Source organism: Neodiprion lecontei, chromosome 3 (genome assembly GCF_021901455.1).
Source record: "Neodiprion lecontei isolate iyNeoLeco1 chromosome 3, iyNeoLeco1.1, whole genome shotgun sequence".
In the NCBI taxonomy this organism is placed as follows: Eukaryota; Metazoa; Arthropoda; class Insecta; order Hymenoptera; family Diprionidae; genus Neodiprion; species Neodiprion lecontei.
Window position 1 is genome coordinate 32,898,787 of NC_060262.1, and position 23,116 is coordinate 32,921,902.

The 23,116-nt window shown below is 39.4% G+C and overlaps 1 protein-coding gene across 6 annotated transcripts in view; it reads left to right on the forward strand.

Moving 5' to 3' along the window:
- Positions 1-20,176, forward strand: part of LOC107226712 — a 78,513-nt gene extending 58,337 nt beyond the window's left edge. For 5 of the 6 annotated variants that reach the window (XM_046735350.1, XM_015667616.2, XM_046735347.1 and 2 more), the window contains 4 exons: positions 14,078-14,291; positions 15,892-16,199; positions 16,838-17,174; positions 17,794-20,176. In XM_046735350.1, coding sequence (XP_046591306.1) covers positions 14,094-14,291; positions 15,892-16,199; positions 16,838-17,174; positions 17,794-17,970 — 1,020 coding nt within the window. In that variant the 5' untranslated portion in view covers positions 14,078-14,093 and the 3' untranslated portion in view covers positions 17,971-20,176. Of the gene's footprint in view, positions 1-7,296; positions 7,323-14,077; positions 14,292-15,891; positions 16,200-16,837; positions 17,175-17,793 lie in introns of those variants that run through there. The other variant, XM_046735348.1, reaches the window with a different exon arrangement.
- Positions 20,177-23,116: the final 2,940 nt, after the last annotated feature.

The window sequence follows — 23,116 nt, forward strand, 5'->3', positions numbered from 1 at the left end:
AAGACTCCTTTTTATACCAAGTTCACGATGATTTTCATCTTGGTCTCTATAGTCGACAGGAACTAATTGAATTTCGGTTCCGTATAATTCGTCATCTTTATATACGCTTCGATTAATGGTGTTGTTTAAATCCTGCAGTGGTTCGAGTATATCGATCCGAAAATAACGAAAAAAGGGTTGACCGATTTTACCTCGGGAACAGTTATAGCTCCGTGAACTTACAAAGGAGGGAACCGAGACTCGGCGTTATACAAACAACGTGGCCTGATATATCCGCGTGCACCTTGGACAAATGCATGCAACGTGTACGGTGCGCGAATGCGTGCGTATCTATCTGTATGCACGCGTACGTACGTGATCGTTACTTCATTATTCACAGCGAGTCCCGTGCGCCCCGTACCAACGGCTATTTATATAAAACCAGATCCCGCACAATGGCAACTTTCTACACCCACACAAGCTTAAACGGACGCGTGCGCCGCTGCCCGATGCTGACCGCATCCGGTGTGCACGAAAACACAACCAGTTCCTCGCTCTCGCCTGATCTGATCTAATTCCGTAAGGGTGTCGGCCATCCGACGTTACACGTACCGCATTGTACGGAAGGCCGTTTTTCACCCAGCTGGAATTCTCATGGATTTCTATTGTACGCGCGTAAAATGGCATCGCCAGATCCTGAAAATCGCATGTGTGTTACGTACGCAGCTATATGCGTGTACGCATATATGCATGTATACGGGGAGATTCCGGATCTAGATAGACGAATGATGCATTATATGCGTAAGAATCGGCGCACTGTCGATCTACGGCACTTTCATCATCACGGGCATATTTTACGCCGTGCGGTATCGTACAGGGACATTCTAATGTTGATACGCGAGTCAATTAACGAAAGTTGCGTATGTTTTTTTTTTCTCATTGTGGAAATTTTTATACAATAGAATTACAGCGTTGGACTTGGCGAAGGTGAGATATTTGAAGCAAAATCGTAAATTTTTCGTACGGGGGAAACGTTTCGAGATGTTTTACATTTGTTCTCTTTATTCGTCAGTCGAATAATGGGTAAGGTTTTTCAAGCGGAAATTATTGTACAGTTTTCAGTCTCCGTTAACGGCACGATAATTTTGAAACGGCAGTATCGAATTGGTTTACCAAATTTGAAATATCATTGACGCGAAACCTGGTGATAAACAAAAAGAGAGGGGAAAAAGAACAGTATTACCCGCGACAAAATGAAAAACGATACGAGCCAGAGAACCAGCTGTCTCCTGTCATACGCAGTGCGGATACATATCACAAAAGCAAACCTTCTACCGACCGAATCGACTTCCGAACCCGCGCTTTGACTGTAAATGTATTCGCTATGCCTGTATGCATCGTGTACGTATGTAGGTATGTAATATATAATGTAGACGATGCTTTTTATGCCCAGGGGAGATTCTGGCAGATGACGGTTCCTTCGCGGCGTCACATTCCGAGAAAATATTTTTTTATTTAAACCTCTCAGCTACGGGGATGATTTTTATTTATTCAAGCCTTTCACGGTAAGATCGAAAAGTCTGAAAGGTTGAGAGATTTTTCTTCGGCAGGCGATGGTAACACGACTCTTCGACCATTCCCGCGTTCATACTTATTTCCGCGTCTATGCGACAAGCATTCCGGTGGACTGTGTGCAAAACGTTTTTCGCGCGTAATAGGAACCGGATATGAGCAAGGATATATGTAATGGGTCGAACAATGACCCGGAAGTGACGGCGAATTACCGAGGCGCCGGGACACCGGTTCGTAAGTTAAAGAATTTATGAAAATCTTTTACCCAAGCTGTGTGTAATTAAGGATGAAAAGTGACGTCAGGCGTAGACGGAGCTAAAGGTGTTTCAGGATTCTGCTGATTAATCAGCGAGTAGGTCATCGGATTTTAACATCTCCTCAATCCGTCCGGGCGCAAAACTTGGACGATTATATTCGGGGAGATTGTTGGTACCGGTGGTAATTATATAAGTAATCAAACGAGTTGACTTATCGTCGGGGTTTCGTAAGTTTGAAAATCTGTTTCATGTTCCTTTGTTTGAGTTCTCCCACCCTTTCATCTACCTATCTTCTTTTTAACCTTTTCTCCATTTACCTTCCAGTTATTTGATCTTCTATATTGCCTCCGCAAGTTCACTCGTTTGGAAGAGAGCTAGCAGGAGAGACACCGAGGAGAGAGAAGGTCGACCGCTTCCGACTGTACATATATTGGATTTTAAAATAAATGAACTCGGAGCAAGCGCTGAGTAATTCAATAGACCGGAATAGAAAGATTCAGGTGACGTTACTCCGTATAATCGGGGACAGAGACTGTTGAATGACCTCGGTCACAAATAGGTACAGAATTTTTCCTCGCGTATTCTAGTGAAATATCAGCAAGTGTGCCGTGTCATTTCTGACTTGTTAATTTAGTCGCGAGGGTGAGCATGCAGCAATAACTATATCGTCGGCATTGCCGTTTCATTTTGCTTGTCAACGTTTTATTGTTAGCTTGGTCCTGTGTTCACGGTCCGTCTCGAACTAAGCACAACAACGACCGAGATAGGAAATTACGGAATGTTGAATCGCTTCGCTTCGCCCTTCGGCTTACGATGTTTGCGCCCGAGGCCAGAGACGGCGAATTACGCTTGTCTGTTAGTCCTCAAAACGAGCTAACGAACGAATTAGGAACAAATTAAGAATCAGGCAGGCGCAGCTCGCAGAAACGACGTCGCTCAAGCGCGAATATAACAAGGTGGACGAATGATCGAAGAAAATTAAACCTCTACCTGCACATCGACAATGAGCTATTGGCCAAGTGGTCAGGTCATTGAGAAGTCAGTCAGAGATACTTCTCAATTTCTTCACTTACCGACTTCGAATTGGCTGTCGTTAATTGGTAGTCGGTTTGCAGAAATCTTCGAACTTTATTCACGGATTCATGTAGTCTGAAAATTAGGACGCAGAAAGTGATTGGAACGAAGTTTGTCTTGTACGGGGTAAAACGAGTCGATGTCCACCAACGATAAGTTTTGAAAGCACTTATAACACACCACGCAATCTCGTAACTTCAGCTGTCCATATGAGGCATGGACCGGCTCGTCAAAGCCAAAAGCTTCGCTACGTTCAACGTTAAGATATACACGTAAATTTATATCCATATGAGAAAGTCTCGCGAAGCCTCGGTAGACGGGCTTAAGAGCTTGTTAAGAGGGAAGAAGACGAAGAAGAAGAGGAGGGCGAAGACGACGAGGAGGAATAAAAAAGAAAAAACAATCGCAAGAAGGCTTACTACCTGACTGACTGCATGTACCTGTAGTTATAGAAGCTGATACAGGGAGTTGAGAATCGGGTATGGATGGTACGTGGTTGGTACATCAATACCTCATTACTGCAGGATGTGCATCGTTCCCGAAGAGTATACGCCGGTGTTCATTAGATGGCAATATGCAAGATTCTCGCATCCATCGAACACAATGGATACTCTGTACCATGGTGCGTTAACTGCGCGCTTAGGAACTCCCCAACTCCCCGTATCGTTTCGACGGTATTTTGCAACCGTCGATAAGCCCCGTTCCCTCTGTAAGATTTTATAGCAACGCTCTTAAAAGACTCGAAAGTCTTTCTGGCCGTAGGTACAGAGATTCGCACTAATAAAATTATCCTCAAACGGCCTCCGACGACGCTTCGAGACCTCTTACACATGCTGGATATTATTACGCCGATGGCGATTCGCACCTTCCTCGTCACAACTCGTAAATGATGAACGATACGCAAATTAGCCAATTACATTCTGAATCATATACGTGTCGTATGATAAAGGATCCCAGGTAGCACGTATTCACGTCTCGTAATTATACTCTAAAAGTACTTTGAAATACTTATACCGATGATAAAAAATCAGTAAAATTAATCGGATATCATCAATCCGCAGTTTATCGATGATTGACAACTAGTAACCGTTAATGAGGATAAATTACCACTTTACCATAAAAGGTCTGAGAGATAAAGGCGTCTCTTGAAATTTCTCAGAAGAGCATAGGCTATCTGAGAACTGAGGAAATTTTTATACGTACCTGTTGTATTAACAACTACATCGGACTCCGACGAAAGTCAATACAGCTCAAGACTGAATCCAGTGAGAAACGGACAGCTGAGAAACTTGTTGCGAACAAATAGAGAAAAGAAGACCTTTCGTCCCACTTCCCGATTCATTCCGTGATAAAGAAGGAAAGTTTTTTTAGCAAATTGAATCTATGATCGGTCAATCGAGATTCGGACATTACAGCATGAAGTAACGAGTTGAAGTAATGAGTTGACTCTAAAAAAAAAAAAAAAAAGAAAAATAACAGGCTGCCTACTTTTACTTAGAAAATACTTTTCCATCATGTCGCAATGAATTCTGCGCCCGTTGTTCACGTTCCAGGGTAAACAAAAGTAATCCCGTAACGTCAAACTCATCGTTGAACGACGTCGTCACCGATCGAGTTCGTCTATAAACAAATGAAAACTTTGCAGCGAATCCGCGGTAACGTCGCGGCGTCGAAACGATGCTACTGACAATAAATACAACTTTTCCTGTGCGGCGTATCGAGCCGGCAGTCAGAGTGGTTTCTTCGCATAATCCATGAGAACTTGAGAATCGCATTTGCACACCGAATGGAAAGTTCCAATTATACCTATACCTACCTCTTCGCGATCCCTTCTACCTCTCTCTTTCTCTTGCTGACTGCGACGATCTATTTTTAGAAGACATCCTCCACCGATGGATGTCAATGCTTTTGTGCCTCATTTAAGTCACAAGGATTCTACCTCTGGAGGACTTCTTCGCGGTGTTGTAAACACGCGGGAGATGAAAAAAAGGCGTCAACTTATACCGTCGAGCAAGTCTTTCCAGCATCCATTTCGTCGTATCGAACTACGTCGAGAAGTGTCCGTGTTTTCTAAGGATCGTCGTCCTGCACGAATCTCGTAGTGTTCCTCGCAACGTCGTTTTAGTACTGCTTTCGTAAAATTCGAATATCGAGAAGAAGAGCTCTAGATTTTTTTTGACAATTTTATAATCCGCATACTTTTCACGAATATAAAACTTTGGGAATCGATCTTTTTTTTAATCTCAATACACAGCGTCTCCGTATAACAGCGAATCGAATAAGTTCGCTTCATCGGTCTGTTTATACGACGATAATATATCAATCATGAAGGAACAACGGATGTGAGAAGTGAAAAAAAAATAATAATAAAAATAAATAAATAAATAACAGCGTATCATTAAAATAAACACACAACCGAATAAAACGAATTCGGTTGAAAAAACCAGCACCTAACGAATCCCACGGCGAGTATACACGAATGTGATCCCGGGGGGCTTTTATAGAAGGGAATGGGGGACGGGAGGGATAGCCTGGTGGGAATAAATAGGAAATGACGGGGGTAAAAAATTAATGAAACAAGAGTAAAAAATGGCGACACTCGTGCCTTAGGAATCCTGCCTGGCAAGGCCAAGGAACGGCCTAGCCGGCGGCTATGTAAAACCACGTTCGTCTTTCTTGTCCGTCTGTGTACGTGTCTGCGTCGTCCACGTTGTCTGTCCGCGACCCGCGGTATGGGTATAAATATACGCGGATGAGGCACAGAACCCGTGTGCAGCTATTACGTGCACGTATCGAGGCATACAGGGCCTTTGAATATCGTGCCTAGGTTACAGGCAAATACGTTCGCATTATGACCAAACCGTACCACGTCTCCGGTACCAGGCGACGTTGACCCCCCAGTTCGTCAAGAGGATACAACAGGTAGGCATTGCATCGCTGGCCACCTTATTACAAACACCTCGCGGAACCGTTGACTCTGTACGGAGTGTAATTACGGTTGGAAAAAAGGAATATCGCGGAAGCGTAAAAAGGTTTAACGGTTCCGTGGCACGACGCGGTGCAATTTCTAAATCGACCTGTGCACACCTTTGATCATCTCACGATAAGCTTCACTTTCCCTCGCCAACCATCGTCATCTAAGATTCCTTCTTACGTTGTTTTGGATTCTTTTTTTTTGTTAAATTTTTTTCTTACTCTTGCCTCTTGCCATTCGACTTGCACTTGGAAGTCCCGCGAGTACGAGTCTCACCGACTCTGGAGGCACGGTACAGGTGTATAAAGCACATAGAGATTTTTCTCGTTCGAAGGTCCTTTTCATTCCGTGTTTACCGTTAGTTTTCGATTTAAATTTTATGATTATGTTTATACCGAATGAAAGACAGAAGTGACGACCATTTGATGGGCACTCGTCAATTTGTTGATAGGTTTTCGATGTTTTCCGCCGCTTGAATACCGGCGTGATACTAATTGTCGATGTAAGATTTCGTCTAGTTCGGGTCGACCGCAGAATGATCAGTTCTTGGTGATTGGATTATTGCCGATTTATAGACGGTCCCCTCAATCAACCTGCAATAATGTAGATCTTTTAATGGAATAATTTTTTTTTCGTTCCAAACGAATAGGAGGACTACGTTCAATTTCGATTTGTTCGTCCAGTCCCGCTGCTGAATTACTTGTGGAAAAAAATTTACCGCGGTCCATTAACTTGTACTAATCGAGAAAAGATTACAGCGAATCTTATTGAATCAAATTGCCGGGCATCTCTGACGACGGCCTGCTTGAAGGTTCGTGCAAAAGGTCGAGCAATTAGGTTTCACTTTTTTCATACAGTGACGAGGCTACTCCCAAATTCATAGAGAAAGATCGGTGTCGTAGAAAATGGTCGGACACTGCATTGTACATTGATGAACATTTTTTTCGACTAGTTACGAGCACCAAAATTTTCTCTATTCGAAAATTTCATGGAATGCCGCAGGCTGTACCGAACGAAGCACCGGATAGTTTCAATCTACACGCTCCGACGGATCCGAGATCGTATTTTGAAGATAAGTATCTCTTAATCCACGGATTAACGTAATAACGCAACAAGTTAGCTTCCAATGGGTCGTTGAGCGAATGACGAGCCGTTCATTTCGCGGCAGCGAGAAGTTTCCTCTCTATTTTCTATCATCTAACGTGAATTGAAGTGACACTCTAGCGCAGTGTTTCGCTTCGCTTGAAGGTAATTTTTGTCACTTTGAGGAAAGATTCTGTCGCATTATTTATTCATTCTTAACTCAATTCCGGCACCTTGACAAATGATTGAATTATACTTTCACTTTGTAGAAATGTCGACGACGGGAAGCCTTTCCTTACCACCAGATCTTCGTATCATTAGACGGCGACATCATGTAATTCCGTCTGGCGTGTGTCAAGCAGAACTTCGATAATGTTCGACCGGTATGACGATCACGTACAATGACTGTAGTTTTATTTTATTCTTTTCGTTTTTCTCTTCGCGTTTACTAATTGTTTCATTGTAAGAACAAGTAGCCGTACTGTTCAAACTGTTTCGACATTTCTCGCTAATCCGTTTTCTAACTTTGTTGCTTATTTATAGCATTGTGAATTGCAGGCTCAATTTTCTTCACCGATTCGGTCACACCAGTATAGTTTAATGTAGTCACACCGCTCAATTGGGACGTATATCTCGTGAAATCTCTGCTCCGGTACCGCAGTAATAATCGTTAAACATTGTTCGATAATCGAGTGTCTCTGCTGAACACGTAATAAAATCAAGAGAGTTGTTACATCTGTCGAAATTTACATCGAATCTGTACGAATTGCATTTCTTGGATTATTCAAGCCACGTTCGCTTTTAAATTTCCTAATATAATTCTTTCGATTCCCGCACACGTTTATGCATAAATTATTCTTTTGCTATGTTACAGTGGAAATCAGATCATATTCATAGTATTAGGATATGTAAAATTATCCTTCTATATTACTTATATTTTTCACTACGTATCGTTGTAATGCATATTACTTTATAGATTGAAAATTTTTCGACATATGTTGAATTAATTTTGAAATTATGTTTCATGTATTTAGCTGATGTCCATAGAAGTACAGTCTTTCGTAATGAATAATATACAAACAACGTCGATTTCACGACGACGCGACGCGGATCCAGTCGTCAAAATAATTGCGCTCGAGGCTTTTACCCGGGGTCTATCTGTCAGCGGTAGGACGGAATCGTAGCGAAACCTGATCAAGTACAACTTGATTCAACCTTTGACATTAAAAATCGAACGCTCTTTCACGATTGAAATTGTACCAAGAATCGGTACGCGACCCTGGCATACTAAACTCTATCTTTCGAATGAAATCGCAAGTGACGACGAGTCGTCAGCATAGGTCAAGTATACGAACTGGTTTTGGGGATCCACGAAGATGCTAATACAATTATCTACGGTCGATGTATTATTAATTTCGAATGACGGTTATATTTCCAGGGATGAACTGCGAAAGCCTCAATCCGAGCAAATTTCTACGACTTGACGTAACTCGTCAAGTCGGAGTTTAAACGACCGTACGTTCATTTTCTGTAATATGGGGTACGTTTACGACTCGTGTGCATGCCTAGAACACGCGGCACAGAGTAAGAGACACGTGTAAGTATGTCAGGGTCGTAGGATCGAGCTGCAATCGCGAGTGTGCAGGCAGTTCTGGAGTACAAGAGAGCGCGTGCACGCCCGAGACGGTGGATCGAATGAAAATGTCTCTTGCGCAGGAACGAAAGTGGAAAATGTAACAAAGGAGTCGAATTCCACGGCATCTGCAACGATACTGCACAGCAGCACCGGCATAAATTGGAGAACGCGCAAGTATGCGGTGCAACTGCAACGACGCCGCACGTCGAGAGGTGGTAACTGGGATTTTATCAGCCCTGCATCTTAGCCCTAGCCGCGGATTCGAATTACACGAGTAAAGTGGTCGGAATAAACTATTTATAAAATTGTGAAATGCCGACTATCGTTTATTTGTCAAGCAAGGTAGATTTTCAGTCTCAGCCGCGGATACGAATTTACAAGAGTAAAGTTGAGCAAAAATCGAAAACACCCTAGTCATTGTTGGAAATGGTAAACTAAACTGGAATATGAAATTTCAATCGTTGATTTTTATCGTTTCTCAAGTAAGGTAGAACTCCAGTCGCAGCGACGAATTTAAATAACCAGAGTAAAGTGGTCGAAATGAATTGTGCTCTACAAAATAAGGAAATCAGGAAGGCTCGTTATCGTTAGAAATGGTAGATCAGATCGAAATATGAAGTTTTATTGATCTATTTGAGGGGTGAACCGCTCTTGATATCCGATGTACAACAGCGTGTCAAGTCTTTGAAATCTTTGTAGTCCCGCGAAGTCTCGAACGGCTCCCGGTTTGCCGTGAAAACTGCCTGTCGCGTGTCTTCCACCCGAGAGTTACTCGTAGCTGTAAACACTTATTTTTTCAATCCCCACAGCGCCGGCCACTCCGCTGAAACGATACGTGTTATGCCTGCGTTATTTCCACGGCACGCGAGGCTGCGATCGCCAGACGCATAACTTTACGAGTTCTTATCATGCGCTCAAATCGGGATTCGTATTTATCGCGTTAGGTTCATCACACGCAGGTATATACGAGAAAAAAAAATTCGTCTCTGGTTGTATCGAGTTTTTGCACTTTTACGTGGATGAAAGGAGTTTCTCTTCATTTGTGAAAACTGTTGGCGCCATATTGGACTCAACGAACTGTGCGATAATCGCAGAGTACGAATGCTTAGTTTGTCGCGTTTACTCGCAGTGTCAAATTAATATTTGGCGGGAGATTTCTCTCTTTCGAGTACCTTGGACCAAAAATCTCAGTCACGATGGATTATGTTATTCCTTTTATAATTAAACCTTTTCGTCGATCGACTTAATATTTCGATCCAATCGGCATCTCGTTACTTCGAGGTCGATACAGTGTAAACGTTAATTATCGTTATGGTAAAGCCAGATGAGAAAAGCTCTGCTGGATTCATCAAATATTTACCGATATATACCTATACCTGAGGTAATAATCGAAATGAGCGCGATACAGCCACGGAAGTGTTTAAAGAGCAGCTGCTTTATCATAGCGCATTCGAAGCTCTGGCGAACCGGAAACGGGGTGTGCGTTCGAGTCGGTCGTCGCATAGTCCGGAAGTACTGATGCGCTCAATGCTTTACTTCCTGCGAGGCCAGCAACGAGACACATCATGGTCCCCACTGCGTGTATTGATGCGTGAGATCAAAGCATGTTGCAGCTGCTTTGCCCGTGATGAACATATTGTATCCAGATCTTTATTAGGCGAGGATGCGTTTTCGATATACTGTATATCTATCAGTGTGCGATGGACCCTCCGGCATACAGGCATTAGTTAATTAACTATCGAGAATATCGAGGCATCGACAATGGTTACGAGGGTCGCTTTGAGCGCCGAGTTTAATGTCCGGTGAATTTTCCGATTCACTCACGCTTTTGCCTCTATCGAGAAACCTAATTTATATAAATAGTAATACGAAATTATAACGACTAGATATCGTAATTGTTAAATATTATCAATTTTTCTGCGAGCGGAAAAAATTTATAATTTCAACCTGTTTCGAATGGTGGACAGATTTCAGCATACGTAGTTCAATCACTGTCGATTTCATAATCAAATATACCGTGCGATATCCCGGATCTTCGACAGTGGAATTAAATCACTCACACCGATCGCGCGGAATCGAATTATACACGATGTCGCGCAACTCGCATTTTAATATGACTCGAAACCAATTTGATTCATCTCGCGCAGTGTCGTTAAACTACTGCAGTAGACCATCGATTTTCTTTTGGTCCTTCTTTTAACTGTCCGTTAAGTTGACGCCATTTTCTACAATAATCTCATACAGAGAGAGAAAGCGCTAATATACAGGGGACACAGTGGAATGAAAAATAGAAAAACAAAAGCAAAGAAAAATCTTATGAAAGTTATACAAAAATATGAAATAGTACCTACGTAGAGACTGACAGGGAATTTATCCAATCTGCCCAATTGATTCAATCGAACAATTTATTTTCCGCCAGTACATTTCAGTTAAACGTCACCGGTAGCTTCTTCGAATACTAATTTTGTTTTCGTTTATTTTTCACCAAAAAATCCCGTTCATCTTAGCATAGCTAATTGCTTGTCGTATCCTCGATCCCCTGTCACTGTATATCCCACGTATATCCCTGTGCACAAACATAGTAGAATCGGAGTGAATCGATACTTCGGCCCACCCTCTATAAATAATTAAAGAGCCAACTTCTCCGTAATCCTATCCCCATTCCGAGCTTGTCGGGTTACGGACACAGAAATGAGGTGAAGGTGATCGCAGGCTGCTCTGAAATATTGACGCAGGCTTACCGCTTGCCGGTGGATGTGGCAGATATGATCGTACGGCTACTTCACATTTCCATTTCTCTCAGATATATATGTTATGTGCTTATACCTACCTTGATTCTATTCTTCGTTTCGTTAATTAACGTCAATTATATCTGAAATCATATTCATCGGAAAATTAATTATCCTTCGGTTGAATGGATTTTGGTATTAAGATTTTGATTGCTGTAATGCTGCAGTAAAAAAGGCGGTGGAAAAAATAACCGAGAATACTCTTGAATATTGAACTCCTGTGTATAAAATTCGGTGATTCTTCAAGGATAAAAGTTTCATTTATTATTCGTGTATAAATATATCTCATCATTTTCGCCTGTGGTTCTTTGATGAAAATTGCTGCTAATGACGTGTCTTCTTCAGACGACGCGTAGTAAGAATCTGTTCAATGAGAAAGCACTACATATCTGGTGTTGGTGGTGGTGGTGGTGGTTTGGGAAACACCCGCGAGAAACGTTGTAAAGCAAAGTTTTTTCCTGTTGATGAATATTTGAAAAGAACCGGAAACGAGGTCAGCCACGTGCGCTAAATTACTAACAATAAGCCGACTCCACGGTGCATTACTATCGCTTCACTACATCGGATATGCTTGTGCCTCACTGTGAAGCTGCGGTTACGACATCCGGATACGAAAAATCTGAAGGGATTCACGGTCGCTCATCGCCTCTTCGCTTCCGAAACTTCTCGAATTTTTACACGCGTCGTGATTCGATACAAATCAAGTTCATCTCAACTTCTCCAAGTGGATTCTCGACATTTTTAATGTTCCTTGTCACCTCAGGGATAATAAACTCGATATCGATCTATCAACGGCGAGAACTATTCTTCGTTAAAAAAATACAAATAAAATAAAAAGCACAGCCTGGTTTTGTACACGGTTTTCCGTGTATGCCGATCCTCGTAGTCCTAAGAGCGCCCTAAATTCATAGACTTTACAGCGCAGCACTTATACAACGAGCACCAACTGCTCCGTCGCCACCTGACCGTAGATCCTACGACGGACTTGACCGTCCTTTCAGACAACACGCGAGCATGGCGGTGCATAATGTGGGTATACATTTGATACCACAGTGGCAGGATATATGCACTCACGAACAGTGAGGTGTAATCGCAAGCGATGTGAAGCGCTCTCCGTCGGGAACGTAGAACCACTTGACGAAAGTCGAAGTCGGTTCGATTTCAACGTTACTTTTATGTTAAGTACAAAACTGTTACGGTCTCTCTCTCTTTGGATCTGAAAGTAAATTTTATCAGGAAGGATCTGTTGGCCATTGTTGGAGTTTGCCTTACACACGGCAATGGAAACATGGTTTGAAACGTTGTTCAGGTATTCCGAAGTCGATAAGAAAGAACAATTTTTTATCGCTAAATCTAAAATAAGGATGTATCTAATCACCCATTTATACGTCGTGAGAAATTACTTTTTTCCGGATCGCTGGTATTTTTAGATTTGAAAAATATGTAACTCGCTCACGATATTTTGATGACGTTTGGAAGAACGTTTCTTTCTCCAATATATATGTAATTTTCCTTGCATTTGGGAGTCCGCGGTATGAAATGTATATATATATGTTGCGGCAGACTGAATATAATCAAGGGGTTGGCTCGTTGGGTCGATGACAGTAATATGGGGGGGCTGCGACAGAGCAACGTTAGGCGGATACTGATATCTACGTTTCGGGAATGCTTTAGTTTCAGCAACGAGGAGACTGGTGTGAGGGAAAGTTTGGTAAATTAATTAAATGTAATATCCCTGCCAGTTCTGAACCGAATTTGAAACGGTATAAAGAGCTTTCCAGAACGACAACTGCAAGAGAACTCGCCGCTGTGTTAGCAGACAGTCATTATTGTTCGTGTTCATTTCTCAGACTAGACATTGTACATATACGCGTCTAGGAAACCTCCCGATAGCTGTAGGATATTTAATATATTGGGTGTATTATATACACCAATTACGACACGAAAGGTATATCATGTACGAACGTACAATCATCTACCTATCCAGAGTTGTAAATCCTTGAAGCATCGATTACATTTCGTATATTGAATTCAACCTCAATTGACAGACACTCTGTATTTTCTTTTGCATAAGGTAAAAGAATACCTTCCGCGTGTTCTATTATAAGTAGCATTGTACAGCTGGTACATCTTACCCCGGTTGTATACCATTGCTGTGTACGTCGATTAAACATAACGAATAAAATTGAAGCAAAGATGGGGAAGGGAGCGAGAATTGAAGTGATCAGCACCCTCCAATGTTATCAATCAAGTCAATGTCGTCCCCTGCAGGAAAACCCACCACATTCATTATACAAGGGCCTTCGAGCGAGTACAATGACCCGGCAGTTTTTCCGATGTTTTCTCTTTTTTTTTTAGCACGTGATATCAATTTAGCATTCTATTCTACCCAATGACAACGACCCATCCGAGGTACGACAAACTGTTTACGGGTTATCGGGCAAAGTTATAATCTTCGTAACGAAATTCCAACGTATATCGTTTCTTTTTCGCAAAATATATTAAAATGTGTTTTGTAGTTCTAAAATTCTAAGATAAAGAAAAACTTGAAAGGAGGTTTCAATTTTCTATAATAATAAAAATGTTGGACAACGGTCCGCGGTATCGAATTTCCGTAACGCAATTTTCAAACGCCATTCAACTCATAAAACGTGAGAATGGAATTGAAGATTTTCGATTGCAATTTTTGCCAACTCGATTCTTTGACTTTCAGCTTTGACGAAACGTCGATGGACAGTGGTCCTCCTCTGGAAACGCTTACCGAGGGTTTCGTGAGCAGTTCGAAACGCGAAGTGGTCTGCAAGGTATCCGCCGCGGCGGAGGTCACTTCCCTGGACGAAGCTAAATCGGTTATCAAGGCTCTCTTGGCGAGACAGCGGGCGCAGGCGCACCAGATGTTGGACTGGCGAAGGGCTCTTAAATTACAGGTATAGGGAAGATCGTCTAATATATTTAAGTGCAGTGTAAGAGACGCTCGTTTCGGCGACACTGGAACAGCACGTAAGGTACTAGAGTGCGTGTCGTACCTTCGGGAACGCGGTGCTGTTTAGATTGGGCTGCGTTATAGACTTATAGATTAAGGAACGAATCATCTCTGCCAACGGTCGCTCGTCAACCTTAAGCAGTAGCAAATGATGAGAAATTTTAGCGACCTAGGAACAGAAATTGTACACCAAAATTTGCATCCGTAGTCGAGGTACGAGTGGACACGTCCAATTATTGTCGAAGGGAATTCAGGTTGCGCACACGACTCTTCGGTAGCCCGAAAGCAAGGAAATTTCTTATATAGCATACTCGCGGTGGCTGTATAATGCGATCATTGATTTATTGATTAAATTCGAATGAATCAGATTCTGCAGGATGTCGTGTCCGGTTGCCCGCGCCTTGTTTTGCACGACTAACCATCTCCGCGCGTCTCGGTTCACCCATAAAGGAGGCGATTATGAACACGGAGGCCATTGTGCCTCGTAAATGGTCATCTGGGAAAGCCGAATTGTTTGCATACGGAGGCTACACATACCGAACCGTACACAGTGTACCTATACATGCGTCAAAATGACCGCGATCAAATGACTATCGCATATTTATAAGCGTCGATTAATTCTTGTGCTCAGCTCGGATATATGCTTTGACTTCAGGCCTTTAATATTAAACAGTTTTATCGGGGGTTATTGATTGCAAGCAATGCACCTGATTTGATTTTCACTGATTCAAACTTTATAGAAAGTTGCAGTTTAAAAGTCGTGTATATTCTAATATTCTGTAATATCTTTACGTAGGATTTAAAATTTGACAGAATTAACCAAGTCTGTAATAAAATTAATATATATGGTTTTAGTCTGTCTTTCTAATTACACGCAATAAGAAGTATCGTATATACGAATGGAGACCGTAACAAATTCCTTCGATGCTGTAAATGTCAAACATATAAATTCTAAAGCGTGAAGAATTTTTGATAGAAGAAAAAAATAAAGAAATAACAAATCGTTATCGATTGGTAATAACAGACCAACGACAAGCGAGGCTTGTCCGATCGAAAGAATTAATACTTTCCTGCTTCTTGCGCTTGTTATTATTCTTGCGCCAGTGTCGGCGAAGGTGCGTACAAGGCATGGTAGTAGGTATAATAAATTAATCGAAAAAAAGGAAAATAAGGCCTGCAAGAATAGAAGGAAATCCAAGTATAAAGTCTTGGACAGCCGCTGTCTTTACGTCTATCGTAAATCTGAAATTTGAACCTGTTGTGTATCGATGTAAGTATCGGCATACACGCTTGCATTCACGGCGAATCGGTTTTAGAGAGCCTCTAATTGCGTTGGCGTTGTAGCGCCGTTCCACTCGTTTAACCTGCGTATGGATATGTATCATATATATATATATATATATATAATATAGGTATAAAATGCGCGTATCGACCCGTGTCCATGTTCGCCACGCGTGTATAACGTGAACCCGGCACACCTATAATACTTTGGGTGAGATGCACCTGCAGCGTTGCGCGTGAATGAACTTTTAACGAACTTGCAGGAGGATCTGGTAGCCAGGCTGACGGTCGAGAAAGCCGAACAACTGTTCGCGTTGTCCTCTCAGCTGCTGTTATTCGAGTCGAAATTATCGAGGAAGCAGAAGGAGATCGAAGCTAGTCTTGCCCAGAGGGAGGCCATCATTTTGAGACAGCAACAAGTCATCACGGAACTGCAGAGCAGACTCGCTGACAAAAGTACCGGCACCAGGGATTCCCCGCCTTGCGATGCCCTTGACAGACTTGACAGCCTCGGTGACAGCGACAGCGCCGTTGTTCTCGAGGAAACTGCCGATGATCCTGCTCCCCCGAGGTCAGATTCATTTACGCATCTGTAAAGCTTTTTTTCATACCTGCGGAGATGATTTCATTTTTTCACTCTGTCTCTTCGTTTCGTTTTTACTAATTTGTCGAACAATCGAAAGCCCGTCACGTCGTTGTATACTATTAATGCGTAGGTAGAAGAAAGTCGGGGAAACGTGACCATCGTTGACATCACGTTTTATGATTAGGCACTAGTCGTTAGGTACACAATACGATACGTGTAAACGGTCCAATGGATTACGATATGAACCTCTAAATCATCCTTCGCTTGGTTGGTATACCTACTACATGTGCGGAAGGTAGAATTTAGATTTCGTTATTTCTGATTTCATTTCGTCTTTATACCGAGAAGAATAAAAATCAGGCACTTTACTTCCAACTACACAGGATGCTAAATAAAATGGCTTCTGTAAAAAAAAAATTCATAAATTGAAAAGAAATGTGAGATGATTTGCTGATTTATGTATGTTATGTGTAATTATACAAATTAGCGATGAAGAAAACCAAGAAATAAATTGACTGCTGTACTGGCCGAAACTCGTGGAATTGAAAGAATTTGTTTTCGTGATCGAATAAACAGAGAAAGAAGCTCCTTGGGCTGTTACCACCGCTTTTTCTTTCCTTCAGGTTTCGATCAAACATCACGGACGTCACGGTGATCAGGTCGGTCTCCGACGCGGTGGAACCATCGAATAAGTACGCCTCTTTACGTCGTTGTAACGGCTACCTACGCAGACCGGAAATCCTTGAAACGGTCTACTCCGTGGAGGAGGACGGCGATAGTGAGAATAATCAGGATCCGTCCGAGTCGACGGAAAACTCCGAGTACGAGGATCGGAGGTCAAAGAGCCTTGGAGGCGGCAAAGGACGTCTGCAGGACCTGTACGGCAGTTTCGAGAGGCTGGCTCAGGAGGCCGATTCGCCACCCAGTGAAAGACCCCGAGAAGAGAGTCAACAGGCTCAGGTATCGCCATCGCAAGATTAATACTTCACTTTTGTTTTTATCTCAGCCGTATGCCAAACGTTTTCTCGTCATTTTCATTTTTCTGTCAAGTTCAAGTTTTCAGAGATGGACAAGAAATGTTTTACAGGTATAGGAGTTGCTCGGTATTTCGAAGTTTTTCCAGTAACACTTCAAAAAAAAAAAAAAAAAAACATATAGACAAGGAAATTACAGGTTGCTTGTTGATTGATTCAGGCTACTGAATGGAAAAGTTGACAAAAGTTATCTAATCCGATAAAAAAGGTTGGAATTACAGTTGAAAGCGTGAACAGGAACACAAACTGAGAAGAGTATTGGAGATTAATCACTTGAGCCTCTTATGGCAAATAAAATTGCCAACATGGCGAGTACAAGATATAAGTTTGTAAAGCTAGAATGAAACATTTGTTTTCATCTTTGTCTTTTTGTGGTATGTTTTCGAGAGAGAGATGAATGTGTCAGCGTGGCAATAACATGTACAATAAAAGTGATAGAGGTATGAGGTTCTACTAAGAGGTTCGTATAGGCGATATTCCTCCACTTGTTTTGAGTACGTTTTACCCTTTTAACTTCAACGCGGTTGTTTCTGTTTGTCTTTCAGGTGACGTATAACAGGGTAATGAGCAATCACAGATCCGTGACGAAGCCGAAGGACGTTAAATACAAAAGGATAAACAAAGCGAAATCCAAAAGTCTGGAGGAACTCCGGGGGCGTTTGAGAAATTGGGTTGAAAAGGGGAATAAAATTGCTATATCGCTCGATCAATCATACGCCTGAAAGTATTAAATTAAATTAATTTTTAAACGAGAGTAAAGAATATTTTAATTCATAAAAATGTTGTACTACTAGATTTAAGGCAACGTTGCGATCAATTTCAACGATAATGTGGCACAAAGGTAGACGGTATCGCGTTGACCACGATCTTACGAATACAGAGCTTACGCGTAGTATGCATGTGTGGCCGTTAAGATGCTGAACGATGAAGTTAAAAAGAGGACGAGGCAACATCGAGATTTCGGGACCTCGTCGCGTCTCGGGTAAATTTTCTGGCGTGGATTTACATACAAAGCCGCGATGAAAGCCCGTTTTGCTATGTTTTATAACGCGTGTCATGATGTATGTATGTCTTTCAATACAAATTATATTTCACCTGGAGGAAAATTTCACTCGGGGTCGTAGATTTGTTATTATTAGAAGTTTAAGTAACGCACGTTAATGGAAAGCAAAGTGAAATGAGTATTATTAACCGTGTACGTAAATCTCTGTTAATAAATTTACTCGAAAAAAACCCGAAAAGGCCTGAAAATCTTATCGTCATTCTTGTCCTTTTTCTGTTGACCCTTTTTTCTGGCTTCCGAACGGCAAAGTTACTACGTTTATTCGCTTTGTAAAAGATCCGGACCACCCTTTGTTATATTGTGGCAACAAAGGATCCAAAATAACCGCATAATGTTCAAGATTGCTGCTCGTATTTACATATATGGCCAATTTTGCTATTTAAATATCGTTTATTTAGATCAATACACACCTGAGCACATTTTTTTTCGCGTTCAATCTTCGTCGCAGCTCCATCGTTATTGATATTTACATACAGGTATTATTTATTGGTAATTTCAAAGGATCGCGAGTAATGAATAATCGTACATTAGTTTTGCACGTGGGCAGTTGGCTTCATTTGGAAATCGAAGAGCAAAAAATTAATATTCATCAAAAATAACAGATTCACTCTGAATTCGTGAGAATAAATAATATGTCTCCACATCGATTTGTCATTTGTTTTGATTGTTTTAATTTGTTTGCGTATTTCTGTATATCGTCTTATGCCATACGTTAAACCATTTGTAAATATTCGGATTTGTTAATTATTGTATCGAACCGAAAGTCGAAATTATATATTCGCGTGTTTATCAATCTGTGTGTAGCTGTTTCAGCACTTTTTCTATTATACAAATATTATCTATTCACTTAACGGATGATCCAAATAGCACAGGCTATTTGATCTATGAATTTTACTATTTACCTGGAGGTGTTTCAATTTCTTCCTTAGAATCGTAATAATACAGTTATCACCTATTATGATAATTATGTAAAGATACTATAATATACAATCATAGGAATAATTGCAGCAACAAAAACAACAAGAACAACCAAAATAACAATTAAATGGTAATACTAATAATAGTGATAATAGTAATCCCTTTTGTCAATTATCGTAATCGCAATCGATACATAAACTTGAGAAGTTGTAAAATTATTAATCAAGAATGGGCCTAATATATAACAGAATGCGAGACCCAAAATTCTATATCAGCTTTTATTCGTGTATTGAGGAGTTTGATTATATCGAAAATAGTATTTTGTAGTACGGTGGTGTGATAATATTACACGCTTGCAATATTGTTGCCTCGTCTCATAATAAGCTACCTCTTTGAAGCATCCAAAGAATCGCTGCTGAGCGTCGATAGTGCGTGCATAATGATGAGTTGATAAACTCGTGTTACGTACCGAGGTACAATGTGTGTGAACAGCGGTTGATTCAGGCATCTGAAATTAAAAATGTTGACGCGTTGTGAAATTAATTATTTTTTGTGATTTCACCGTTTAACACATTTGCTTCAAGAAATACATAATATTCATTGCTATAAAGGTGTGATAAACGTATTTGTTCGAATTTTTTTTTTTTTTCGAAAATATTTTTATCCTTTTTAAAGTATACGTACGTATATGAGCTATAATCTCGACATTCTAAATTTTTTTTCAACGGAAGGAAGGGCTCCACTCTTTGTAAATAAAAATTTACGACATAAGTTAAAAAAAAAGTGAACATAATATTTCTTATATAAGATTATTGAGATAGACTTAAACATGATTAGAAAGAACTTATAATGCACCAATAAATTCTTATGTTCCTCAAGGCTGAAACAACAGCCAATATAAACGATCTCTTGCATAATATCTTTAAAAAAAAATATCGTATAAACGGGTGGGATAAAAGGTTGAAAAAGGGAAAAGAAATATTTCAATATGTTTTGGCAAAATACCTACGAGTGTATGTGAACATACACGCAATGAAGCATAAATAATATATATAATACACCATTGCTATAGCTTTGTAATATAGATATAAACAGTACACTGTACATTCGAGTCTGTATAATCTGCAGCACTGTCCCAGAAAGCAAAAAATCTGACTATATCTTTATCTTAATTTATATGAAATCGTATAATATATGTATATCATTGCTTTGGTAGCACATTCGTAGACTGCTTTTGATTATCGTTAATTTTATTTTTATCACTATTATTGATATGTTTATTAGTATCTTAATTCTTAGATAATAACGGTACGGCACTGTTATTCATAAGTTTTAAGATGGTTGCCGTGTACCTACTGCTATTATCATTGTTGTTATTATTATTATTGTTTCTATTATTCCTAATATTATTAATATTACAAGATAATAAATTATGAACTTATATAAATAAATGATATATTTATGATTTCGAATTTAAATACCTTCGCCCAGTTTCCCGTACCATTCTTTTCAACGTGATACTCATAATTATAATTGTGTGTATATTCACGATGTAAAAAAAATCTGAATTGTACAATATAACTTTATTTCAACGTATACCTTATCTACGTATTCAAATCAATATTTTATTGCAGACTTGTTTTATTTCGATAAATTGATTGCTATTCTTCATCGAAAATAATAAAGGTAACTCATATTTTCCTGTAATTTTAATTGCGTGGTGAAATTATGAAAAATGTAGCGACGCGGATTTTGCACATTTTTACTAAATTTATAATAATGAAAAAAGATATCGATTTTGTTTCAAGTTTTGAAACATCAACAGGCGTGATTCTTTCAGTATTGATGATAATAATTAGAATAATGTAGCACTAATTGAAGATAAGAGTGTATTAAATATTTTACGATAGATTTTTGAGATCCTTTATTCATCAGGTGAACATACAAAAGACGTATGCAATGCGTATGTGTTCTAACAACATTAATTAACAAAATTAATAATCGGTTTTATTTATTAGTACGTTATTTTAATTTTCTACTTGAAAAATAACAACAAAAAATCGAAAAAAGAAATAACAGCAGAGCCTTGTTTTCAGTTGTTGCGCAAGGTTTCAAATAAAAAGAATTCCATGACTGTTACACAACAGGTATGAATAGCAAGACTTTGATCTGTGATATCAATAAAGTAAGACGATAACAACGCCACACGAATTATTTATCTATTTAATAAACATATAACGAAATTGGTGTCGATTTAAAACCTTCTAAAATTGTAAATTATTGTCATTCTGATGACAGAGGTGAAGGAATTATTTTCATGAACAAATTATGGCGGGTAATCCAAGCAAAACATTGAAATTCTGAAAACACAATTCGTAAGCTCTATCGGCGTAGCTAAAACAAGATATTTTGGATAAAATAAATAATTCTAAAATATAAAAATTAATTGCGTATTCCTCGCACAAATATTTTGATATGTCTTTGTTTGCTTCCGTTTTTTTAGACGTTCTAACTGACATTTTTTTCTTTCGATCACAATACATACGAAAAATACGTACAGAAATGTAATAGATTTATCATACAAAACCATAAAATTGTATAACCGAACGGAAACAACAAAGAACCGTAAATTAAGATATTTATAAAATCGAGAAAAAAAAAATTCTTAACGCTTTAATCATAATGTTAAACGTTAATATAAATGTACGCATTTAAAATAATTTTATGTCAATGTTGACGTTGGCGCTGGATCGGTCTGATTATTCTTGGACAAAATTCGGGTCTATAATTTATACAAAGTTTGAGGCAGCTATTGGTGAAATGTGGAAAGATCGTATATATAATATATATGCCCAAATTACACATGAAAGTATACGATAGAGTTACAGAGGTATTACTTGCACAATTGGATGCAATTGGTATATGTATAGCATACTCATATGTATTTAAAACATGTTATGTTGGACACAACTTAATTCAAAATAATTGCAATTAATTTTCTCAGAATTATATTTATGTAGAGTCAACGACGTTAGTCGAATAATTTCAGTACTCTGAAAATTGTTTTACTTTCTTTCCTTTCCTCCAAATTATTTTAACTTTGCCTCAGCTAACGAAGCAAATGTCTACCACTAACGAAACACAGCTAACAATATAATGGGTTGTGATAAGTTATAAATGTTTGCGTGATATTGTGATGAAACTGTTAATATCTGTTATTCCTGATTTTTTCCCCAAATTTAATTATATAACGATTTTTGTTGTACTAGAAAAATATTTAGTAAGTATTGGTATCCATTCGTAAGGAAAAGGTTTTTTTTTCAACGTCAGAGTACCTGTAGTACTTAGATAATGAGAACATGATTTTAAAAGATGATTGGTAATAATATTCGCTTGACTACGAGAAATTATTTTCTTTGAAAAATCTCACAATTATTCAATCATATAATTGATTAGGAATTAGAAATTATTAACTAAATCTGTGTAAACTAAATTTCATCACAAAGCTGCGTCACTTGCGGCACTCTAGCATTGCTACAATTATTTTTTTCATCATTTTTTTAATCTTCATCTCTTTTTCTTAAACTACACGTTAGAAAAATTGAGTTATGAAAATTAAATATTAACATTACACGTTACAATTAATTATCATTTATAATTATTTGCATAAATTCTTTTAACTATATAATTACTATCTACGCAAATTTTTATTACTTAATATTTTTATGCTTTTTTTGGGGTGAACAAGAGGGCAAAGGCCTGAGTGCGGGGAGACACAGGGTTTTGATTTACATGACGTAATCCACTACCATAAGTATTATAATTCATATTGATAATTATGGCCATTAAGCCTAATATGAAAGTATTGTACTATGATTAAAAACTAT